This window comes from Coffea arabica, chromosome 2e (genome assembly GCF_036785885.1).
Source record: "Coffea arabica cultivar ET-39 chromosome 2e, Coffea Arabica ET-39 HiFi, whole genome shotgun sequence".
Lineage (NCBI taxonomy): Eukaryota > Viridiplantae > Streptophyta > Magnoliopsida > Gentianales > Rubiaceae > Coffea > Coffea arabica.
In genome coordinates, this window is record NC_092313.1 from 19,302,361 (window position 1) to 19,325,439 (window position 23,079).

Below are 23,079 nucleotides of genomic sequence, written 5' to 3' on the forward strand. Positions count from 1 at the left end.
CTGTGGTAATTTGATTCTGACTGCGGTGGCCTGCGAAGTTGTGCCTTTCTTTTTTCTTTTTTTCCTTACAATGGAGGGTGAGCGTTATACAGAGACTAATGTAGGTAAAGCAACACCACGAACATCAATGCAGGGGGGGTCCCTGGGATTAGTCATTCTCGTAGCCAAGCTCCTTCCCACATCTAGAAGTTGTGCCTTTCAAGATGAAGAAGAAGTGATGCAGGTTCAAAGTCCAAGTAAATCATGAAAGAGGCACCCTGACAACCAACCACAAGTTCGCACATGGTTTTCAACTTAAAAACTTGGTTGGTTGGATGGTGATATTGAGGCAATAGATTCATTTGAATAACTTGGAAATGATCACAAAGTCAAAATTTAGAACGAATTGTAAGCAACCACCTGCTCCTAGAGTAATTAGCCATTAAAAGAGATTTAAAATTTTATTTGGGTGTAGGTCAAAGAATCAAATCCCCTTTATTACATTTCAAAATCCAGACTTTCCTGAAAATGTTGTCAGCAGGTGCTCGTCTGAATCGGTGGTGATTCAGTGGTCTCTGTTGCATATATTTATGCATAATATTATTAGATATTGACTTATAATAGATAAATAAAATTTGACTTGAACTTATCCGTACAAGTAAATCTACATAAATATTTCTTATGATCCCATATATAGTAACAACCTTTTTTATTTTGAGGGATCGGAACATGCAACCTATAGTTAAAAATTAACTCGATGTTGAAAATAATTAGCACATTCTACTGAACCATTTTTTATACCCTTTTCTTTGAATATAATTCATTCTCATAAATTTGGATAAAAAAAATACTTCTTAAAAACTTTTTAGATTTTAATTTCATGTAACAAAAGTAAATTTTTGTTATTGTGATAGTTTAAAATGTAAACCCGTGCATAGCATGCATGAGTCAAAATACTTAGTAAACAGTAGTCTAGAACCATGGAAATGGTATGTGTTGCAGACATTTATAGCACTCAGCCGCCGATTCCTTCGATAAGCTAACAACATGGATCAGAGTAAACTTTCTTCTTTTTATTTCTTTTTTGAAAAAAAATTCTAATCAGTAGTGCCTTTTCCACATCATTTTACTTGTATTAGTTAGTCACACTTGAAGACTTTTGACTTTTGTTACGAGAAATTAAGCAGTAGTAGTATTAATTTGATGGAAAAATCCCATGGAGTCCAGGTTGTGCAGATCACATAAATCTCGATCAGTAGAACTAATTGGTCAAAGACAATTTTGAACTCATTAATTAAGAACTCTGACTGAAATGATGATCCAAATCAACATTAGAAAGGTGAATCGTAGAATCCTACAACTGGGATCACAACTCTTTTGACAACAATGGGTTCCCAAAGCTGATACTCCACTGTACTGGGAGCCGGCATTAGCGTCTTTGATCGACTGAGAATTTAGTCCCACAAGAATAGGAAAACATATTAAGCTGGAAATTTCCATGGTTTTGCTTGTGACGCCGTCACTCTATTGACTGTTTCTTCTCACCAGTCCACCTGTCGTAAGTAACCACTTGGAGGTGCAGCTGCTTTTTTTTTTTTTTTTTTTTTTGCTTTATACGTTACAATTATGTCTGTTTATGGATGTATTTATTCCACATTCAATTCTGGGAGAGAAAATGTGAACTTGTTTGTTTCTTCATTTGCTCATCAGGAAAATGCTACTTCTTCGTTTGACTTTAATGTAGTATTATACACCTGTCCAATTCTTAGAACACTAAGACGTAGATGCTCATTTATTCTTTCCCCTGAGTTGATGTTGTCAAACTTGACATCCCGCTTGTTATTTTTGAGTATTCTAGGATAAGGTTGAATAAAAAGATGTTTTCCTGAACATTTTGAGGAGTGAATGTTCTTGAAGAAAAAGAAAAAGAGTTGGTATCATGGTGTGAGCATCCTAAATGGAGAAAGGGTCATCCAACTTAAATGATTCATGCTAAACATGAAAATAAAATGAATAAGTCGAAACGATCTTTTCTTTTTATGTCATTCCTGCATGTCAAATCGAGGGGTAGAGGTTTTTAGTTCAAATTTTACAATGACAAGTTGTTTGAATCAACTAACATTATCATTATTCATCCTAACATTTTCAAGTCAGTTTGTAATTTTATTCAATTAAAGTTATTTGTGTTGATCTTACTATTATGGGTTAATAGTTGTCTCAGGAATATTTTACTAGCACAATTTTTACTTTGAGGTTGCAAATGTTCTCCACCGGCTTGTGGGAAAAAAAGTATTAATAGTTACTATATACTACTTGACTTCCGTGCACACTTTTGCTGTAGTACTTTTTTTTTTTGTTATCAAGGAGAGCTAAGCAGCTCAAAACATAGATACAAAACGCGGGGTGGTTACTCCCGCAATATCCAAGTTCTTCCATCATCGAACTATATCCGGCGGGCTTTGTAAACGATGTAACCCTGGCTCCTTATTAAGGCTATCCTATGTTTTCAGAACCGGACCGGATAGCGACTCGGCCGAGGTCAGGGGTCAGGGATCAATGGATTCGACTGGAGATCGATAGGGGTCGAACCGGATGACATCATAAATAAAAATTATTTAAAAATTAAAATATTATATGTATAATATCTAATAATATATTGATATTAATAAAGGTATATTCATATATATTTGATGTTTCAAATATATTTAATAAGAAAATACAAAGAAATTAGAACAATCAAGTAGCAATTTATATTATTTAATAAATATTAACAAGTTTAGAATTAAAATTATGAATTTAATTGAAAAATAACATCAAATTTTAGGACAATATTTATAAAGTATCAAATATTTGAGGTATATCAATAAGTTTTAACAATTTAGGAGGTCAAAACATAATATTAAAAAGTTTGAATTTTTTTTTAAAAAATTATTGTTGAACCGAAAAAATCGGTTTTTTCCCGGTCAAACCCGATTTTTGACCGGCTTTGACCGAATTTTAAATTTCCGATTTTTGAATATGACTCGGACCGGCTACCTGGCCGATTCCCGGTTCGACCGGCCGGTCCGGTCCGAGTTTTAAAACAGAGTCTTTAACTAAACAATCCACACTATTATTTCCTTCTCGCCAAATATGCGATATCCTTACCTCCCATTCCTTGTGTCGCCACAGATCAATTTGTTTTTGCAGATTAGAGTAATGGCTCAAGTGAGGTGGCTTGTCCCGAAGCAAAATCGCAGCCTTTTGCTGTAGTACTTTGCGGGGCTGTGGCTTAAACGAATGAAGTTACAACCGCATTTTATGATCAAAATGGTTTTCCATCGAACAAACAAGTGAATCAGCTCAGCAAGAATCAGCCTGTATTCAGCCACGGATTTAAGGGGGGGCTGGTGGGGGCTTAAGCCCCCCCCAAGCCGCCGGAAAACCCCCTATATATAGGGGATTCCAGCGGCCAGCCCAGCCATTTCGCAGAGGGCAAGCTCAGGCTCCTGCTTGATGATTTTTTCTTTGTCTGATGAGGTCAGACATTCCGCAAAGGGTTGCACGTATCCATACCCAAACCCTATGGCAGAGTTGCAATAAGTCTCTACGGTACCATCCCTAGATTCTAGGTTGATGTTGTTTAGCACAATGTGGCTGCAAGGAACCGTGTCGCTGCATGCAAATTTCATGGCGTTTTTGCTTTTGGAAGTCCCGCTAATGTTCTTGTACATGATTTCACTTATTTCAACTGCAGAACTCTGGATATAAAAAGTCGTTGTCAGGATATTTTAAGGATGAGTAGATAAACAATTGCCTGCACTTTTTTTTTTTTTTTGGTCGAATTTTAGTATCATTCAGAGTTTATTCACCAAAGAGAGCAGAAAATACAAAGTCCGTCTGGTTCCCAATTAACCAGCTATTCTGGAAAACCATGAAGCTAGAGGGTGAATCATACCTGGTTCTGGCAAGGCGTCGGCGAATCACAGTAGAATTGGTCAATGATAATGGGATTTGAAACGTCATCTACTCTCACATTCTGATATCGTACCCCTCGAACATACCCAGATCCTCCCTGCAGAGCTACCATTTTTAATCATTCTCCATATAATTATATGTTTTTATTATTTTTATAATTATTGATTCTAAATTTTACTTATTAAATATATTTATTTCGTCACAAAAAAAAATTTTAATACACTTCGGCCCCCCAAAAATAAATTTCTGGCTCCGTCCCTGCCTGTATTGCTCTTGTTTTCAAAATGTAATTCAATTATAGGTGGTCAAAGCAAAAATACCTGCCATGCATACTGACGGGAAAAATCGTCCACTTCTTCTTTCACTTGGTCCAATTGTCCCTTTTGCTTTACGGACTCTTCAAATAGAGGCGGTTGCTGCACGCTGTAGCCTGTAAAGGACTAAAGTTTAACCAAATTCACGATAATATATATTTCCTGACCCAAATTCACAACATGAATATACCACTCCATTTAAGTCACTTCGGGTCGGTTCCAACCGCTCGTTTGGTTGGAAACTACCTTAGTCAGACGGCATGCACCCAAGACTCCTGCTGTTGATTAATGGGTTTTTGCTTTCCGACTATTAATGCTGTAAAATTTTTCTCCAAAAATTTCCCGGTTTCCCACGGGATTATTATCATTTGTTTCTGCCGCTTGGACTACTTCCATCAATATCGGGACAGCAATTGATGGTTAATGAGTGAGAATTTATTGTTCTTTTCTCTTTTTTCTGTTTTGGCGGTTTTCTTTTTCCTTAAGTTTGGTTAGGTTTGAAAACATCGCCAGTGCAGGCTGATGCCTGACCGCCATAATCTGAGTTGAAATCTTGCATGAATTATTTTGCCGTTTATTGATTGTTGTCTGCTAGCATTAATTATTTTGACGGTTATTGGTTCCTGCGTGCCGATCACTAGGTTATATATATAAATAAATATATATATATATATATATTTAAGAAAAAAATAATCACAACTTTCGTCTGGCCTCGCTTCATGACTTTACACGACATTGATAGCTAACGGGAGATGTTTTAATTTATGGACTGGTTCAAGGTTCTAGGATTCAAGATACTTGAATTTGATTACACTTCCCTTTATGGCACAAGTAGGTCTGTCAATCGGGCCAATGAGCCGTATTTCATAAGTTTAAACTCAACTCATTTAATTTGAAACATTTTCGGGATTCGAGGTATGAGTTTTGGGTTCATAAATGTGAAACTCATACTTAACTCACATAATATTCGGGCTGTGAGCCTTATTGGATTTAAGTCAAACTCACTTATTACTCCTTAATTTTCTTAATACAATTACTATAACTATTAAGTTGTAAAACTAATTTAACATTTACAAGATTATAATATTAAAACTAAATATGAACAAATAATAGTTCTTAAAAAGTATATAAACCAAAAAATTTTCAACAATATTTATATTTAATTAGTTCAAAATGCATGAAAAATAGTAATAAAACATGCGATCATAAGCCAATACATCTTTAAAAGTTGAAACTTTTTTATAATCTTGTGATTTGAATCCAAACATGCTTGATGATTTGTGTTTGTAGACCAAAAAGAAATCAACTAATATTATACCAACACAAAAATTTACTCAACCAATAAGAAAAGTTAGAGATTCAGTTATGCATTACTAATATTGGCTATCAAGAAAGCTTATGAAAAAGTTTTTAGATGTATTTTTGTATTTTGTAATTTATATATATTTAGTATTTAATAATAATATATTTGGATATATAATTATACATAATATCAAAATATAAATATTATATATATAGGTAATTAAAGGGTCGGACCTATATCGGGTTTGAGCCTAATAAGGCCTAAACTCGGCTCATATTTAATTCATGTCTAATTTTTAGGCTCAAACTCAGACCGACTCACTAAAAGGTCGGGCTCATCGGGTTTTTTGTCGAGTCGAACGAGCCGAGCTCGGGTTGGCCCAACTCCATTGACAGTCCTAGGCACAAGATAACCTTCGTTTTGGCTTTGGCTTTGGCTACATGTTTTTCAATTTTTTTAAAAACTTGGTAATGTTTTATAAGTATTTAATATGCACTCCTACCCTCTTTGTTTGCTTTTTTCTTTTGTGTTGTATGCTCACATGTAGGAATGCCCAAACATTCCCCCCACCCCATCCCGCTTCTCCCATGGGTGCTCGCAAGAGCTAATAAAAAATTATTTTTTTAAATAGAAAAAAAGAAATTTCATTAATGTAAAATAATTTCTACAACAAGTGTGGTAACAATAAAATCTGGAAGAAAGGCCCTCCATATACCTTTTTTTTTTTCTAGAAACGTTAGATAATTTCATTGATATGTTATAAACTATACAATTGTTGAGCAAAGGCCCAAATTGACTTTACAAGTGCATCTCGGCACTAAGAGTGTAGCCACTCTTCATCAAAAGAAATGCCTAATGCATGCATACTAACTAAATCAACCCTTTCCTCAGTTAAGTTAATGGATAAAATGAATGAGCAACATTGTTCAACTTTCTAGGTGCCCATAATGCTTTCTAGGTTGCAAAGCTTTATATATCTATGAGAATATAATCCACAAAGCTGATGCATCTGAATCCATACTTTGAGAATCATTTTAATAACTTCTTGACAATAGAAATTTGTTAAGTGCAAAAGAATAAAAGTGTAATTAGTAATTTAGTATAAATGTATTAATATAACAAATCAGTAATTTATAGTATTACAAATGAATAATTATGAGTATAAATAATAATATTAATTATATTACATATACATAATCTAATACTTATAACTAATAATAATATCAAATATATTATACATATAATTATAATATATTTATTTTTTTAGGTGGGTAATGGGACAGGGGTATACTCCCTTATCCCCCACCCCATTTTTTAAGGGGGGCAGAAAATGATCCTCGCCTCACCCCATCAACCCCTGCAGGCGCCCGTCCCAATTGTCATTCCTATTTAAATGGAATATGGACCTATATTAAGGTAAAATAAGAACGAAATAAACTTGATGTTAGCGGGCACTAAAGGTAGGATTAATCTTGACAATATATACATGATCATTGATCGATGCATGACAAGCAATTTGAATTTAAATTTAAAATTCAAATTTCATATATATATATATATATAATCATAATAATGTATACATTATTAATGTATATAAGATTATCCACAAAAGTGATGGAATTGTAGAACAAAGTGATCATGTATATGCTCATTTAAAAAAAGTAACGAAACACAACAAAGTGGCAAACAAAGATAATTTCAAACTCACCCTCTTGATCTCAAAGTCGGTTCGAGTTCAACCAAGTTGAATTGTACAAAATCAGGCTCGTTTTGGTTCAACAAAATGAAAAGATAAGAGATTGAGTTGAATCTCATGTTCTTCTTCCTTTTTGGAGCAAATCTTCCCGTTCAGGCTTGAGTGCTTAAGCGTAAACAACCTCGTTGGAGCTCTAACAGAAAAGAACATTTATCCCTGTTTATTTATCCTGTACATAGCCAAGTTTCAAATCAAAATAGGAGCAAAGGCAGCAAGAAGATTTCGACGGAAAAATTTTATTCCCAAAAGTATGAAAGACGCAGACATATACATGCCGTTGTCTACATTCTATGCTTAAACAATTTTAAAGTGAGTTCATTATTTTTTCTTGGCGATAGGCGTCCCTCGAAAACTTGTCTTACGCGAAATTTTCTGTTCATTTTGATGTTGCATTACATTAGCATTTGATCAGATTCAGCATGGTTATACTCCCCACTAATTCGAGTCACATTCTAAGTATTTCGCCAACTAAAACAAAGTTGGAACGGAGTCAGATCCATTTGAAAGGACCGAATCATCACTTTTGAAGAAGCATCATGTAAACTTTTGATGGGTGTGAAACCACCAAAATTAAAATTCCTACTCTAAAAACAAAGTGCTGAAACTGAATTCATTCAAACATTCAGATATTTTGGGTGTTTGATAAATAAAAATTTTTCTGCTGAAATTATTAAGTGGTGCTGAATTTGTATATATTTTTTTCAGCACAAGAATCGTAACTGAATGCTTAATTTGATAAGAATCAAGAGATTTACTTCAACTACTTTATCTTATCTACCAAATCTATTCTTGTTTGTTAATTACACTCAAAATCCTTATCTAATTAAACAACCTAATATTCTCTATCCAAAATTCTTATCTAATTAAACAACCTGACATTCTCTGTGTAATGGCTTTCTACTTCTATTTTCTCCTTATTTAATGACTTTTTTACAATTTTTCCATACTACTCACATCTGTCTGCTCCTTATCTTTTTCTATCTTTCTACTCTTTCATAATTTTGTCATTTTTTTCCTCCCAATTTTTTTTATTGCTACCGTACTCACCGATCTCAAATTCATTATTTCCAAGGTAGCGTCAACATTTTTCCATTGAAGTAATTAAATTTCTATATAATTTGGTGTGAATTTAAAACTTGTTTATTGCAGCTTCCTTTTGCTTATATTTGGACTTTTTTTTATCAAACTCTGATTTAAAAATATATTTGCACCGATATTTGGACTTTTCCATAATATATTTCTTCTTTTATATTACTTTGATTTAAAAATAAATATTGTCATTTTCATACCTAACAATTTTAAACTAATTAAATCATAGGTTCTATTTCCTTTTTGGATTAAAAGATAGAAGGGCAAAATTGTACAATTTAGCTTATTAAGCATTAAGTTATAAATGTTTATCAAACAGTATAAATATGTTCAGCATTAAGATTCAGATATTCATATATCTCTTTTCAGTGCTTAATATTCAGCAAATTAATTGTTTCACTATTCAGAATTCAGAATTCAGATTCAGTTTTATCAAACGGAGCCTTAAATTCAAATATAGCTGTGGGTAGAGTCGTCTCCTCATAAACTAGATGATTTATTTCCATCCAAGCAAGAATTAAATGGGGGTTTTGAAAATTTAAAATAAAAAAAAATCAATTTAAGTAAAAGCAATCAAACGAAAGAAATTTTAAATTAATTCAATAATAAAAAAGCTCTAGCGAAGGAGAAAACTCCGAAATTGGTTCATACAACTGCTCATTGATGCAATAATAATTTCATCTATTCATTAACAAATATGTTATAATTGTCAAACAAACAAACAATGACAATCAGCTTTTCCTTTTGATAATTATTGATAGTTAAACTACGCCAGTAGAATTTAATTTATTAATTGCAATAAAAACTAGAAAAACCTTGTTATAAGGATTTATTTAAATTAGATCATATACTTTCCTAATATGAAACCAATTACGCTAGTTACCACTAAATTAAAATAATTAAATAATTACGGATTAACTGTCTTAATTGGTGATAGATTATTAGGTTGAATTAAATATCGAGCCCTTCATATTCAGATAACAAAATAATCATGCAAAATTAAATCAGAAAACATACGAATATTAATGAATAAAAGAAATAGATAAAAATAATTACGTCTCACAGTTATAGTTGAACCATATCGTTGGTTACCCCATTGACTAGAAAAAGAAAATTACCCACTCATCCTTGGGAATAATCCAAGCACTTTCATTGACAAAAGTTGCATAAGCGTTCGACGAATGGCAAAACAAAAGAGAAAAGATGGACGGCTCCTTAGTTTCTGTTTTGTGCCGAGACTAATAATAATCTCCAAACAACAAAGACGTTCCCCTGTTTTTCGTTCGAGACTAATCAATCACCTCCATAAACACAAAGATATCCCCCTTTCAAAGTCAAAGAAGAAATCCCCGTTTCTCACGTTTCTTTCGAAACTGCTACTACTTTTCTAATTTTTCTTAAGAAAAGGATGATATTCCCTAAAAATGACAAAAGATAAGCTAACTCGATACCTAATGTAGGCTGGAAAGACTGAAGGCCAATCATCTTGGAAAAGAAAATACGCCCCTAAGGACTTTAACCTGAATTGAAAAATTGCCAAAGGGGCGCAAATGTCGATCTCTCCGGACTTGACAACAGAATTTGGACGTACCCACAACAAACCGGTTCATAGTCTTCTGAAAAATTGTCTCCTTTAATCACTTTTTTGCTCCACTTTTCTATAATTAACGTCATTAACTAAAAATATATATAGAACCTACCAATTAATATAATATTTGATCAAAATTCAAGGAAAAATATTTACAAATTTGATAGCAATTACGCATCGTATCAACTTTATATAGGAGGAAGGAACGAGAGATTTAAGCTCTTGATATACCATCGTACACGAGATTCATAATGGAGTTAGAAGCCCGCAGAGAAGGAAAGTTAAAAGTAGTGTATTGGGTCGTGATTTGTTGGTGCAAACGGGGTTTGTTGGACTTTTCCCTTTATTACACGATCCGGCCCATCATAACTAAATCTGGGCAATAAATCTCATTTCCATATTTTGGGCTGCCTTATTCATCCGGAATCAGGGCTACCAGCCTGAATTTTTGTCAAACGCTGTCAACTCTCCAAGTTAATAGAATTGGTTGTCAGCGATGTGGGCCTAATTCGAATAACTTCAGTGGCAATTTGCCAATTTGTCCAACAGCAATATCCTTCAATTAGGACGTATTAAAATGTCTTTGGATCTGATTTGGGGATCCCGAAACGATTTTTCAAATGGGCTCTGGTATATAGGAAGACCATCTATCATGTGGGCACAGCGAGTTGTTGACTAAGCTCAGTCATTACCTACCCATTAGCATTTGAAGAATATTTGGTCGAAGGTATCTGAAATTTGAGATGTTCTTGTTTGAAACAACAAGTTTTGGCGGCTAAGGGAGATCATTATTGGTAGGGATTCCTTCTAGAAGAAGTTTGGTTTGTAAAGTTAAATGTGGATGGTTCAGCAGTAGAATGGAGTCCGTGCTCAGAAGTGATGAGGAGGGACAAGTAGCTTTTTCGGCTATGGGGTGGTGAATATCGGACAGGCACAGGCTACAAGTTTGCTTGCTGCACAATTGTGGACGATTGATTGTAGCAAGGTTTAAAAGTAGCTTGAAAGTCTCAAATTGAGGCATGCTGAAGTGGAATCCGACTTTAAACTAAGGCTAGACTTGGTTCGATATGCAGGAGTTTTATCAAAACTCACTTTAGCAAATAATACCATCAGGCGTTTCTTTGTTATCAAATCCACAGATGTTGTTGAGCCGCTGTTAGCTTCAGATCTTTGTAGGTGCTTCAGAAGTTGTTGAGTACGCTTTGCCTTTTACAATATCGTCAAAAGTTGAATTGACAGAAGATGATAATTAGGCTATCTTTCATAATTATTTGGAAAGGAAGGATTTGTGATTGGTTTGGTAGAGCTAGTTGGAACTAGGAAAGGATTCTTTCATATAATAATGTATGGCTCTATATCCCCAGTTTTTGTTATTGCCGCAACCCAATAGGTTTTGAGATGGTAAACATACAAGAGTAGTTTTTTTTTTTTTTTTTTGGGTTTTGTTTTGGCGGTCACAGAGCTGCACGAATTTGTATTAGGAGTACCTGAGTTGAGGAGGGAAATACCAGTGAGCCCTGAATCCAAAGAAGGGTGCTGAAGCAGATGAACACCTATGGGGTGGTGTGGGTTCGTTGAGATAACTAGCGAGTACTTTAATGCTCCACAAATTGGATGGTTGAACAGGAGTAACTGTGGACCGGACTCATCAGTAGAATAGATTGATCTCAGGGCTGTGGACCGGAGGTTAAGTATGGGATGGAAACGAATATTGGCAGAAGATTCATTGTCAATGCATCTGTGACTACTGATTAGCGGGGACTAAGGCTATACTTTTAAGACACTAATTTTTACTCGCGTGCTTATATCCCACCGGCACCGGCAACAGCGAAAGGAGAAAATAGGAGGAAGTGATCATGGAAAAACGAAGATGATATCATCACTATGGACTTTGTTCTCACGGCTGCCTGGAACTTGGAACTCTGCAATATCATCCCTAATATATGGAAAACCATGAAACAGCTACCAGAGGACAGTTTGCTTGAAAAATGGGATCCCGGTACAAGACTGAATAATTACTGACAAAACCAAAAATTTTAAGAAGCACGCAAACTGCTGAATCCGCTATTAATTAGCACTTTGAGAAATCCACCAAAAGATTGAAACCAAGCATTATTGCTTTTCAAGCTTAAAAGTATCACACGCAGTTTAGATTTTCATCTCTTTGAGATAAAAGGCAAAACTTTACTTACACTTACAGGTTCTGTGCGACCGTTACGCGACATTCACAAGCTTATGACAACTTTCGGCAGCTGATCCCAATTCCGGGGTCAGCCTTTCAATCAAAGTTTCAACTCCTCATTTTTTTCAGTATCAGAATTCTATGTGCATTTGATGTGGAAACATTGGAAACTCCCATCTTGTTGAGAGTTATCATGTAATTTGAATTCAAGGCCAAAAGCTCATGGAGGGGGAACGGAATTCCTGCTTCTGCTATACCTTGACAAGAACACCCTGGCACTGCAAGAAAGTGATCTCTTTACCGCAGAAGTCTCTTTTTGCGATGATCTCTCCACCGAAGAACAACCCTCCGATCTCGACAAGCACTGCTCATTGCCAGCTCCCTTTGGAGCAAGACCCATACTTGATCCATTCATTTGCATATTCTTGTTGTCAGAGTTTCTGTCACATTGTGGTGGAAATGCATTAGCAATAGCAGCACTAACTTTGAAGGCTGATAAGGAATCCATCGAAACTGATCTTCTGAGCGGTTGAATTCCTTCCTCCTCTCTGGCACCACTATTTCCCACATCTTCCATGAAATTTTCATTTCTCCTCGATGCATTTCCGGTTCCTACCCTTGATTCATCTTCCTCTTCCACCTCAACACCGACTTCAAGAGACTCACTTTCCCTTTCCCTTTCTCTCTCGGAATCCCTATTATTTTCCGAAACTCCCATTTGGATTTCCTCCACACGACCTGAATTATGATGACTCTGCAACGAAGACTGGAGGTTAGCCGTGCTCATAACAATCCCAGCTCGGCAATTGGGGCAATTGGTGTGTGATCTGAGCCAAGTATCAATGCAAGGTATATGAAAAGCATGATTACACTTGGGCAGCAGCCTTAAAGTCTCATCTTCTTGAAATTCATTCAAGCAAACAGAGCACTCTGTTCCTTCCACCAGTCCATCACCTCTTTTATACTTACAAATAGTGATTGCATTAATCACAGACGGCTGAAGACCAACTGTCCTGATATACCATATGGGATGGTCAACCACGGGACCCTGATCTTCATCAAGAAAATCCAGATGGGCTTCTTCATCCTCTCGAGGCTGCTGCTGGGGCTGTGGAATCAATTGCCTACTCCTTGAAGACGTATACCGACGTTTATAAAACTTGTATATCATGTAGATAGAGAAAATCAAGAAAGTTGTGGCTAAAACACCAAGAGACACGGAGAGGGAGACATAGAGTCCAGATGGCTGGGTAGAATGCTTGCCATCAGAAAGCAAAGTATGATCAGGAGGTGGTGGAGGCAGACCGAGCAAGAGTGGATGGTTGCAGGTTGGATAACATTGGAGTATACATGTGACCGGACAAGATCCGTCTAGGTTTTGTGCAGGATCACAGAAAGATAGACAAAATCTTTCAACTGAATGCTCGAGAGAATCATTAAGCAACTTCCTGTGGTGGAAGGACATGGCTCATTTGATTTTCATAACAGTGATTTTTCTGGGGTGTTCTTGGTGGGGTGAAGGAAGGAAGAAAGGAAAGGAGGAGGGGTTGGGGGTTGGGGGTTGGAGGTTGGATGAGGATTGAGGATGGATGGAAGAGTCGGCGAAGGCTACCACTTGGACTGTTGCTGAATGTTGACTACAGCTAATACTTTTTCGTTTTTTTTTTTTGTCAAAAGACTTAAAGCTAATAGCCTAATACCGGAGAAGTGAAAAAATGAAAATGCCGACTGGTAATTGGTAAAGCTTTTCTTTTTTCCCAATCCGGCCATTTGTTGATCTTGACTTCTACGAAGGTCCGTCTAACTTTGAAGGCGGCCGCAGATCGTCCTTGCATGTCTTATTTCCCTATATAATCCGTATTGTATTGGAAATTGCAAAAGTAATCCAAAGTTCTGAATTTTTCTCAAAATAAAGATTTTACTTTGAAAAGACAATTTCAAAACCACAATTTTAGATGGCAAATTCACAGGTTATTATTCTTCATTTCTCTCTAGATTCCTTGTTCTAAAGTGGTCTATAGTCGTCATTTCAAATGGTCGCTTGAAAGAATCGATCTATAATAGTAATTTTTAAGTTATCTTTTGAAATAACGAAATCTTTATTTTAAAAAGAATTAAAAATTTTGGAATTTCAAATAAATATTGGATTAAATAGGTAAAATCCCATCAAGCTCACTCCAAAATGGTCAAAGGGTTTGTTTGGATTGTGAATTATTAGAGATATTTTTATTGTAGCACTTTTTGTAATGTGATGTATGTGAGATAAAAAAGTAATTGGAAAGATAAAAAGGTGTATTGGAAATTGTAATGATGATGTAAGCAAATATATTTTAGCAAATAAATCGCAATCCAAACAAACCATTTGTTTTTCTTTAGTTTTTTATCCATACATGGTCATGTAGTTTTTTGGGTTAATTACAGTTGCTTCCCTGAATTTGATCCATTATAACACTCTGCCCCCCTGAACTTTAAATATATACACTTTGCCCTCTTCATTGATTAATCAAACATTAATGATGAATTCTCCATCCAAAATTTTAACAACATAACATGAATGTCCTTACATAATAGTTCCATAATAATACTATACTTTTAATTGAAATATGAAACATCTTATTAGAAAAAAACACAAAGTCACATGATTTAAAAAATAAAAAAAAATACAAGATGGTATAATATCAAAGAATTGAAAATTTGTATTGCAGAAAAAAAAATTTTAAAATTCTTAAAACATCTGCCCAAATTTTCCATCACTTATCTTTCTTCCTTTAAATTGTAAACGGATTGATTTTAATAATTTTCATTTACGTTGCAACTTTCACAAGATTTTCAAGAGTCAATAAAATGCTATTTGGTAATTTTATACCGCATTCATACCTTGCTGTGTATTTTGTTTGAGTTCTAAATTTAAAAAAAATTAAAAATTCTCTAACTATGTTTTTCAATATATTTTTATTTTTAATCATGTTTTTATCTTATATAAAACACATTAAAAAGTACTACAATAAAAAATATAAGCAAATAATTTTTATTCCAAATGTACTAATTAATTTTATTTCATTTAAAACAAGTACTACTATCGGCAATGAAATAAATACATTGAGATGCTCAGACTTGTTTTTTGTGAATTATCTAATTCATTTTAGTACTAAAAGATTGAAATGCATAGAGTAATTGTGTTTAAATGCATTTAGCAACTATTAAACAAATAGATATTTGTTATGTTACAATTATTATGTGTGTTTAAGAATTAGTCTGGGATATTTTGGTCATGAAAAATATAACTTCATTTTAATCCCATCAAAAAGTTGATCGCAAGGTGTAAAATATATATATATATATATTTGGAGTTTAGGAGAGCAAAGTGTCACAAAGGCTCAAGTTTAAGGGGCCAAAGTGTAATTAACCCAAGTTTTTTTTCCCACACTGTTAGAATCTTGGTAACCGGCAAGGATCATGTGGGGGAGCAGTAGCTGATGTTTAATTCTCATATACATTTTTTTGGAATCAAAGGCGTATTTACATTTTGACTCACACGTGAAAATTCTCCTTGATTATGCGGACAGCAGTAGTATTGTGTAACTGTGTGTTGCAATTGTTGGGTTAGTCCAAATTCAAATGCATAGTGGTGAATGACGCTCATTGTTGTTTCTTTCGTCTATATGGGCATTACCTTTTTCTTTTTCTTTTTTTTTTTTTTTTAAATTTTCAGAGCAAAAACAAAAAGTGTTTAAGTTAGATTCAAGAGAGTTGCTAGATCACGCGGTCTGTGGCTGCTTCCGGCACTCGCAGGTCGTGGGGTCGAACCTCACTTAACGCCTGGGTGCGGTTGGGGTGGTGCTGTACTCCAGGCGCATGGAATTAGTCGAGCCGCCTTCGAGTCTTGACCCGGACACCCCTGTGTTGACAAAAAAAAAAAAAAAAAAAAAAAAGAGATTCAAGAGAGTTGTTGGCTAGTTTCAACTTAGTGCATATTCTCACAAAATAGGGAACAAAATAAGCGCAGGGATGCCACTGCCTTCTCTTGTCTCCCCACATTTAATTCCAAAGAACTTTCAACCGAAACACTACGGTAGAAGCTGGTGAACTTACCATGAGAAAAGAGAGAAAAGATCCATTTTCCATTTTCCAATGGATAAACATTTTCTTTAGCTCAAAACTTCAGCATTGTATTTTTAATTCTCTAGTTATTTTTTTTAAAAAATATATATATTGGCATGGCCCTCCACATGAGCACAACTTTCTTTCCTAATTTTGAATGGGAAACAACCATCATTTTATTTCAGTCATTGTTTTACATTTGATAAATGCTCCAGCTGGAGAAGTAGAACCCAGCAATGCATGTGGGAGCAGTTTAATTTGGTCAACAACAAGGTACTCCTTTACATTTTTTAAGTAATTGGTTCCGAATCTGAGTTCATAAGGAGTTTCTAGCCATCACAAGTTGGCTTAATTAACAAGAATGAGTCATTTTCTCGTAAAAAGTTGTATGCTCAAGTTTAGCTATTAACGTGAGGGTTGTGTTGAAAAAGAATCTGTAAGAATCTCGTAGTGATGACCGGAGATATATGCCTTGACTCGTAGTGATGACCGGAGTCGAACCACCCAAATTTTAATTTATCAAAAAAAAAAAAATGGAGTTTCTGAAAAACCATCCACAACCATTAAAACAACTTGCCCGTTTGACCTATCTGATAATGACTTCCAGGCTGATATTACCCGCAGATTCTTCAAATCCGGCTGCCTCGTACATGAAATTCCTTCCCTGAAAAATGTGGTGCTGATTGTAAGAGTCGACTTGATGAATTTTGATCCTGAAGATGATGAATTTGGGGTGGACTGAACTGATATAAAGCTTGATCTTGAATCTAACTTCTAAAGCTAGCTGGATTTTAATCACATGTGCAATTAAACAAGAACTGACACTAAGACGAACTACACTCACATTGCACTCCATACATCGCAAATTAATCCTACTATTACATAAGTTTTCAATTCTAGTGGTACCTTTGAAGTAGAAGAATCAATTGGATCAGATTGAATTTGATCGCAACCCTGCCATCTTTGTTTGTTTGTTGATGATTATACTAAATAGAATACATTAGTATAGTTTATATTTTGATTGTTCAGCTGCATTTTCCACAAATGATAAAAAGTCAATTCGTGATATAATTAATTACTAATGGATCGTTGTCAATTAGGTGACCTATCAATAATGATATATGAAGCGGAAATAATTACTAATCACTACAGGGAATAGTATTATTATTTTCCACCCTGGAAAAAGTCCTCCCTCCGTAGCTAACAACCCTCTCATGCTCTTACGTACGTTACTTCACCAGAAAGAGCGAAGGGCAGGGTAAAAAAAAAAAAAAGGATATATATATGATCCTGTATATATTACACACCATTAGCATTAAGAAGAAAGCAGCTTAACTTGGAAGATTTGACCTGTGAAATTTGTTTCCGAGTACTATGGTATATATTTAGAAAATCAAATTGGAAGAAAAAACGAAACATTATTAACTTGCACGGAAGATGTTGCTTGCGAAAATTTTAACTTAAAAAAGTGATCATAGGATTAGGAAATCTCGCATCATACCTTGGCGTGTTCGTATCTGCTGCTTTCAAGTTAGTACTAATTTTAACGTTTGGACCCATATTGTCTACACGAACACGTTCTGTCCAGTTCAATTCCACCAAAAGACTTCCAACTTGAGTTGTGGCATCCCTCTCTATAGCTAATTAACAATATACCACCAAATCTATTCATTCATCAACGATAAGGAGTCCTTGTTCAGAAAGTTCTTTTTTTTTTGTTTGTTTTCGGGTGAATGATAAGCCGTTGGTCCGGTGGAAAATCTGTTCATCATATAGTACCAAGTATAATTATGTCAGCTGCTGCAAGAAATTCTCCCTATAAACTTCAGGGTTTGGTCACCCTACTTTACCGTTATAGACTTTCTTCATCGGCGGCAAATGCCGGCAACCGCCAGTTCTTGTCATCCAAGTTCCGTTGTGGCAATTACATGAATCAAGGGTACTTAAGATCATTCACTGGGGCCCCCATCGACCAAGCTGATGCCAAAGGAAAACCCGATTTTCAAATGTAGCAGTCTCTCTCTATATATATATATAAAAGATACCTCGAAAATCATCTGCTGTCTCATCTTCCATTTTGCTAAATATATTCTTCTTCTTTTTTTTACCTGTTCTTTGGGGTTGTGTTTTGTTTATTGTAGATTGAAGGACGCAGAGAAGAAGGTTCAGCCAACGTTGCCGGCTTCTGCTGACAAGCAAAGCTTTTCATCGTGGTAAGAACTTGTTTGGCATGACTAAGGAGTAGTAGGCATGACTCAGACATGCTCCTCTGAATAATGTGCAATTTTTTTAATGAGTATAATAAGGATATTGATCATATGGAGAGTAATGCATATCCCAGCTGAAACCAATTTTTTAGAGAAAAAATAAATTGTCCTCTCTTCTCTTGGAAGAAAGCAGCAAAGAAAACATAAGGAAAGGATATTGCTTTATAGAAGGGGCAGCTGTATGCGGTTAAATATTTACACGGTGATAAATAAATGTTGTAAAAGACTCTTTTAACGGGTGTTAGGTAGACATTCGTTAGCGTATCTAAACTATACTTCATTTGTCATATAAATACATACAATCGCAATCATTATACCTCCTACATTTAGATATTTTCTAAAATCAATTGCATTTTTTTAAAAAAAAAAAACTACCACTTGAGTCCTCTCTTAACAAGTATATATATTAAGTACTCGTTAACCAAACTGATTGTTAAATGCTACTTCATCCAAGGAAAAAGATTGCCAATGTAAAAAACACTTAGTTCTGCCTAACAAAAAATATATATATAGCTACTCAAAAGATAACCAATGAATTAAACTTCATAGAAACACAAATTCCCCAGTTAGAAAGGATGATTCTATATCATACCCCACAAACTATGAACCAATCTTTATGCCACATCTAACTGCTAAGAAGAACAGTAATTTACACTACTTGCTTATAAATTCACCCTGCATAAAAGTTTGATTGGTTCGCTGCCTTCAAGTTCCCTCTCAACATTGAAGACATGATCTTTTTATGGATTAAAGGGAGAACTAAATTGAAGAAACTAATAGCCCTTTAATGCTGCAGGGCCAAGTGGCTTTTGGGTTCTTTGATGACATTATTGTTGCCTTTCTGGAAGCAAGAGTGGGAAAGCTTACGAGGACTGGAAGGTACGTTTGTGTTATGCGTACAAAACAACGATTCTATCGGGGTATTTGATTTGAGCGCTTGATTAAAAGGTGATTTAATTACTTGGATAGTTGCATCTCACTAAATTAAAGCTTCTTGAATCATAATCGGAGCGTCCAGGGAAGGTGGAAAAGGTCGTTGAAGAGGTAGAAGTTGTAGCGGAGGTGGTGGAGAACGTGGTCACTGTGACGGAGAAGGTGTCAGCAGAGGTGGCTGAAGAGCTTCCGGACAATAACAAAATCAAAGAAGCTGTGCTGGTGGTAGAACACTTATCAAGTGTGGCCGCTCAAGAGGCTAAATTAATCGAAGATTTTATTCACAACGTATGTGGATCAGTCAAGAATAAAAAAGAAAACCATTTCCTGTAAATCAATTACTGGTTCACTTATGGCAGCTTGGCTACTTTGGATTGACAGGTTGGTGACATGAAGCAAGACCTGAAAGAGATGGAGACAATAGCAGAGCCTGCAATTGAAAAGGTTGTGGAACCCCATCAAGAACAAGCTGCTTAGATGGACGCAATTTTCTTGTGGCAAGGAGTATTTTCCACAGCACTGATCGTGCAATGCTAATTAGTGCCTTGTTCCCTGATCCATTTCTGTAAAAGCTTCTTCTTTGTTCTGTAAATAACTGATCAATTCGTACGTGCAATTTGCAGATGGCTACTGAAAGACCAATAAGTTGAGCTTGGAAAATGCTCTTTTAGATTCCACTTGATGATCGAATTTTGCGTAATTAACAGTCTATTAATTGTTTTTGATCTTCTGAAAGCCATGCAGCTTCATGATAGACTATATCTGTTTAAGCATTTAACTTCCAGCCAAGCTACATTTGTGTCTCTTCCAACTCCATGGATCTCCCAAATTACCTAAGAATCTTTAGTACAATATGTAGCCTAGTCCTATTTGCGAAAAGTTCTATTCCGCCATCATTGTCAAAAATCTCGCAAGTTCGATTTCAGCCGATCTTCATCATGCACTTTCAATTTGCATCTGTTTCACATTCTTGATCCGAGACCTTTCACATTTCTGTCACCTGCCTTTCATATTCTACCCACTAATAATTGACTCGTTCAACGGCAGCACGGAGCATGCTATTTTCAGGAGTCGAATTTTACAAAAAAAAAAAAAATTTTAATTAAAATACTACTCCCACCTAGAATTTTACAGAAAATAAAAAATAAAAAATAAAATACTCCCCCCCCCCCCCCCCTAGAATTTTACAGAAAATAAAAAGTTAAAAATAAAATAATACTCACTCCTACATAACATGTAATATGTTAGGCGATGGGTAGCATTGCAGCAAAAAACTAATCCCAGTACTCATGTAAGAGCTATGTTGGTAGGTCATGTGTGTAACAATTTCTGTAAGCGATCGATGATCTCAAAATCATATTCTAACTTATAGTAGTGATTAAATTCGAACCCATTCAAACTTTTAATTACTAAAACACTTTATTGGAGAGACCCAACAGAATTAATAACAGAGGCAGCAGAAGCCCCTCAGAATTCAGAATTGAATGAAAGTCTGTGGAATGCGGATTAATACCACATAACAACCCGTAGGCTTTTTTGTCCGCCGCTCTATATCACGTCAATAATGAGTGTGTCTATGTAGCAGATTATTTGAGATAATTTTTTAAAAAATATTATAATAAATTTTTAATGTAATATATGTAAAATAAAAAATAATTAAAAAATATGTTAATGATGTAAACAACCATTTTCTAATCCATGATGAAGGTTACGAATCATTCTTTTATAACTGGATAGGTAATTGCTGGCTTTTGAGGGTTCTCACGGGGTTAAGGTTAGTAGAAAGTTGTCCAAAAGTCTGCTGACTTTGCAAAAAAGACATCAGCCTCGTCCCGGGGGAGTATGGGGTCTTTTTAGAAGTAGCAGGCTCCCTTGTGGAGGTTGATATCCCACATCGGGGTTGGGGGGGTTTGGGTAGTTAGTATATTAGTCTCCTGTGAGACCTTCAAAAGTTGCCGGCTTTTGAGGGTTCTCACGGGGTTAAGGTTAATAGAAAGTTGTCCAAAAGTCTGCTGACTTTGCAAAAAAGGTAAGATTTTATTAATATCCAAAAAAAGATACAAAATACAAGGGGCATACCCTATCCATAAATCAACCAACAAAGACACAGATACGCTCACACAGTTGACAAATTATCATTTAGAGAGAAATTACGCGTATTTCTTCTCTCGGTATAATCCCTGAAAAAATCGCTAAATGGATGATAGCTTGAAGGTTCAAATCTTCAGCAGAAAGCTGATAAAACCATCAAATCCAACTCCAAGTCATCTTAGAAGCTTCAAGCTTTCATTGTTCGATCAGCTAGCTCCTCCACTATATGTTCATGTACTCTTTTATTACTTGCTTGATGAAGATCACAATCGAGCCAAAAACGACGAGAGATTTGCTCAAATGCAGAAATCCTTGTCCTGGGTATTATCCAAGTATTACCCTCTAGCTGGCAGATTCCTTAGAGATGAACTCTTGATTGATTGTGCGGATCAAGGAGTTGAATACTTTGAGGCCCAAGTCAATGGAGAACTTGTGGAGTTTCTTCAAGAACGACCAGAGATTGAGCTTCTGGATAAATTTCTGACCTGGGATCCTCCACCGTCGCCATATCTGGCAACAAGTCCACTAGTAGCTGTCCAAATCAACAAGTTTGAATGTGGAGGAGTAGTGGTAGGCATCCAAATTTCACACTTCATTGCAGATGCCAGTTCAATGATGACATTCCTGAAGGAATGGGCTAACAGCTGCACTAGCCCGACAGAGGTGTATAAAGTGCTCAGTCCTAATTATAATGACCACATTGTTTCAATCTTCCCGGCAAGAACACTATCAGGGCCTAAACCCCGACCACCAGCCGACTACCCTGCTAAGATAGTCACGCAGAGGTTCTTGTTAGATGAAACGATGATAGAGAAGATCATGGAAGGAGCTGCTTTATCTTGTTCAAAATGTAATTTTCATCCATCTAGAGTGGTGGTAGCGTTAGCACTGATATGGAGGGCCCTCCTAGGAGTATGTCTTGCCAAACGTGGGCACTTCAGGGACTCAATTGTTGCTATTGCAATGAACTTGAGGGGGAAAACAGCTCTAACAATATCAGAACCAAATTATGGGAACTTTTGGACCTCGGTTATAGTTCCATTGGAAGCGAAAAATGCCAAGATAGAGTTGCAGGAGTTGATGATATTACTCGATAATAGAATAAAATCCACAAGTGAAAAACTTGCAACAGCTAGCCCTGAGGATATTTCATCAATGCTGATCGACTCCCGCAGAGAGATTATTGAGAAACGTTATCTGTCCGTTGGTATAGATGTTTACGTTTGTACCAGTTGGTGTAGGTTCCCGATACAGGAAGTTGATTTTGGTTGGGGAAAACCACATTGGGTAAGTCATGCAAGCAAAGCATTTGAGGCGATTGGTTTGATGGATGCCAAAAAGGGAGAGGGGCTTGAAGCATGGGTAAGCTTGAAAGAGGAGGACATGACCGAATTCAAAAGAGAACTGGAAGTTTTAGTGCCAGTGCCCAAATGATAATTCTAGCGTCCTTTAAGTTTATACTGTTTGATTAGCCACATTTTACGGTAACATCGAATCTTGTTTTCCCGTCTTTTGTACT

The 23,079-nt window shown here is 35.7% G+C and overlaps 3 protein-coding genes across 3 annotated transcripts; 2 read left to right on the forward strand and 1 right to left on the reverse strand.

The window, feature by feature from the left end:
* Window positions 1-12,073: 12,073 nt before the first annotated feature.
* Window positions 12,074-13,801, reverse strand: LOC113731636 (uncharacterized). Its single transcript, XM_027257008.2, has one exon. It carries the CDS (start codon window positions 13,631-13,633, stop codon window positions 12,389-12,391), a length of 1,245 nt encoding a protein of 414 aa, XP_027112809.1. The 5' UTR covers window positions 13,634-13,801; the 3' UTR covers window positions 12,074-12,388.
* A 3,991-nt stretch (window positions 13,802-17,792) lies between these two features.
* LOC113728441 (uncharacterized) lies at window positions 17,793-20,146 on the forward strand. Its single transcript, XM_027252845.2, has 5 exons — window positions 17,793-18,277; window positions 18,411-18,482; window positions 19,333-19,415; window positions 19,555-19,757; window positions 19,851-20,146. The coding sequence occupies exons 1-5, from the start codon at window positions 18,003-18,005 to the stop codon at window positions 19,944-19,946; spliced, it is 729 nt and encodes a 242-aa protein (XP_027108646.1). The 5' UTR covers window positions 17,793-18,002; the 3' UTR covers window positions 19,947-20,146.
* A 1,519-nt stretch (window positions 20,147-21,665) lies between these two features.
* Window positions 21,666-22,994, forward strand: LOC113728706 (acetyl-CoA-benzylalcohol acetyltransferase-like). Its single transcript, XM_027253073.1, has one exon. The coding sequence runs from the start codon at window positions 21,666-21,668 to the stop codon at window positions 22,992-22,994; it is 1,329 nt and encodes a 442-aa protein (XP_027108874.1).
* Window positions 22,995-23,079: the final 85 nt, after the last annotated feature.

Bases quoted from the DNA above. Each gene is read 5' to 3' on its own strand.
- LOC113731636 (XM_027257008.2), bottom strand. From the start codon at position 13,633: ATGTCCTTCCACCACAGGAAGTTGCTTAATGATTCTCTCGAGCATTCA.
- LOC113728706 (XM_027253073.1), top strand. From the start codon at position 21,666: ATGGATGATAGCTTGAAGGTTCAAATCTTCAGCAGAAAGCTGATAAAA.
- LOC113728441 (XM_027252845.2), top strand. From the start codon at position 18,003: ATGATAAGCCGTTGGTCCGGTGGAAAATCTGTTCATCATATAGTACCA. The intron at 19,416-19,554 runs GTACGTTTGTGT...CGGAGCGTCCAG, and splicing joins AAGCTTACGAGGACTGGAAG to GGAAGGTGGAAAAGGTCGTT. The intron at 19,758-19,850 runs GTATGTGGATCA...TTGGATTGACAG, and splicing joins TCGAAGATTTTATTCACAAC to GTTGGTGACATGAAGCAAGA.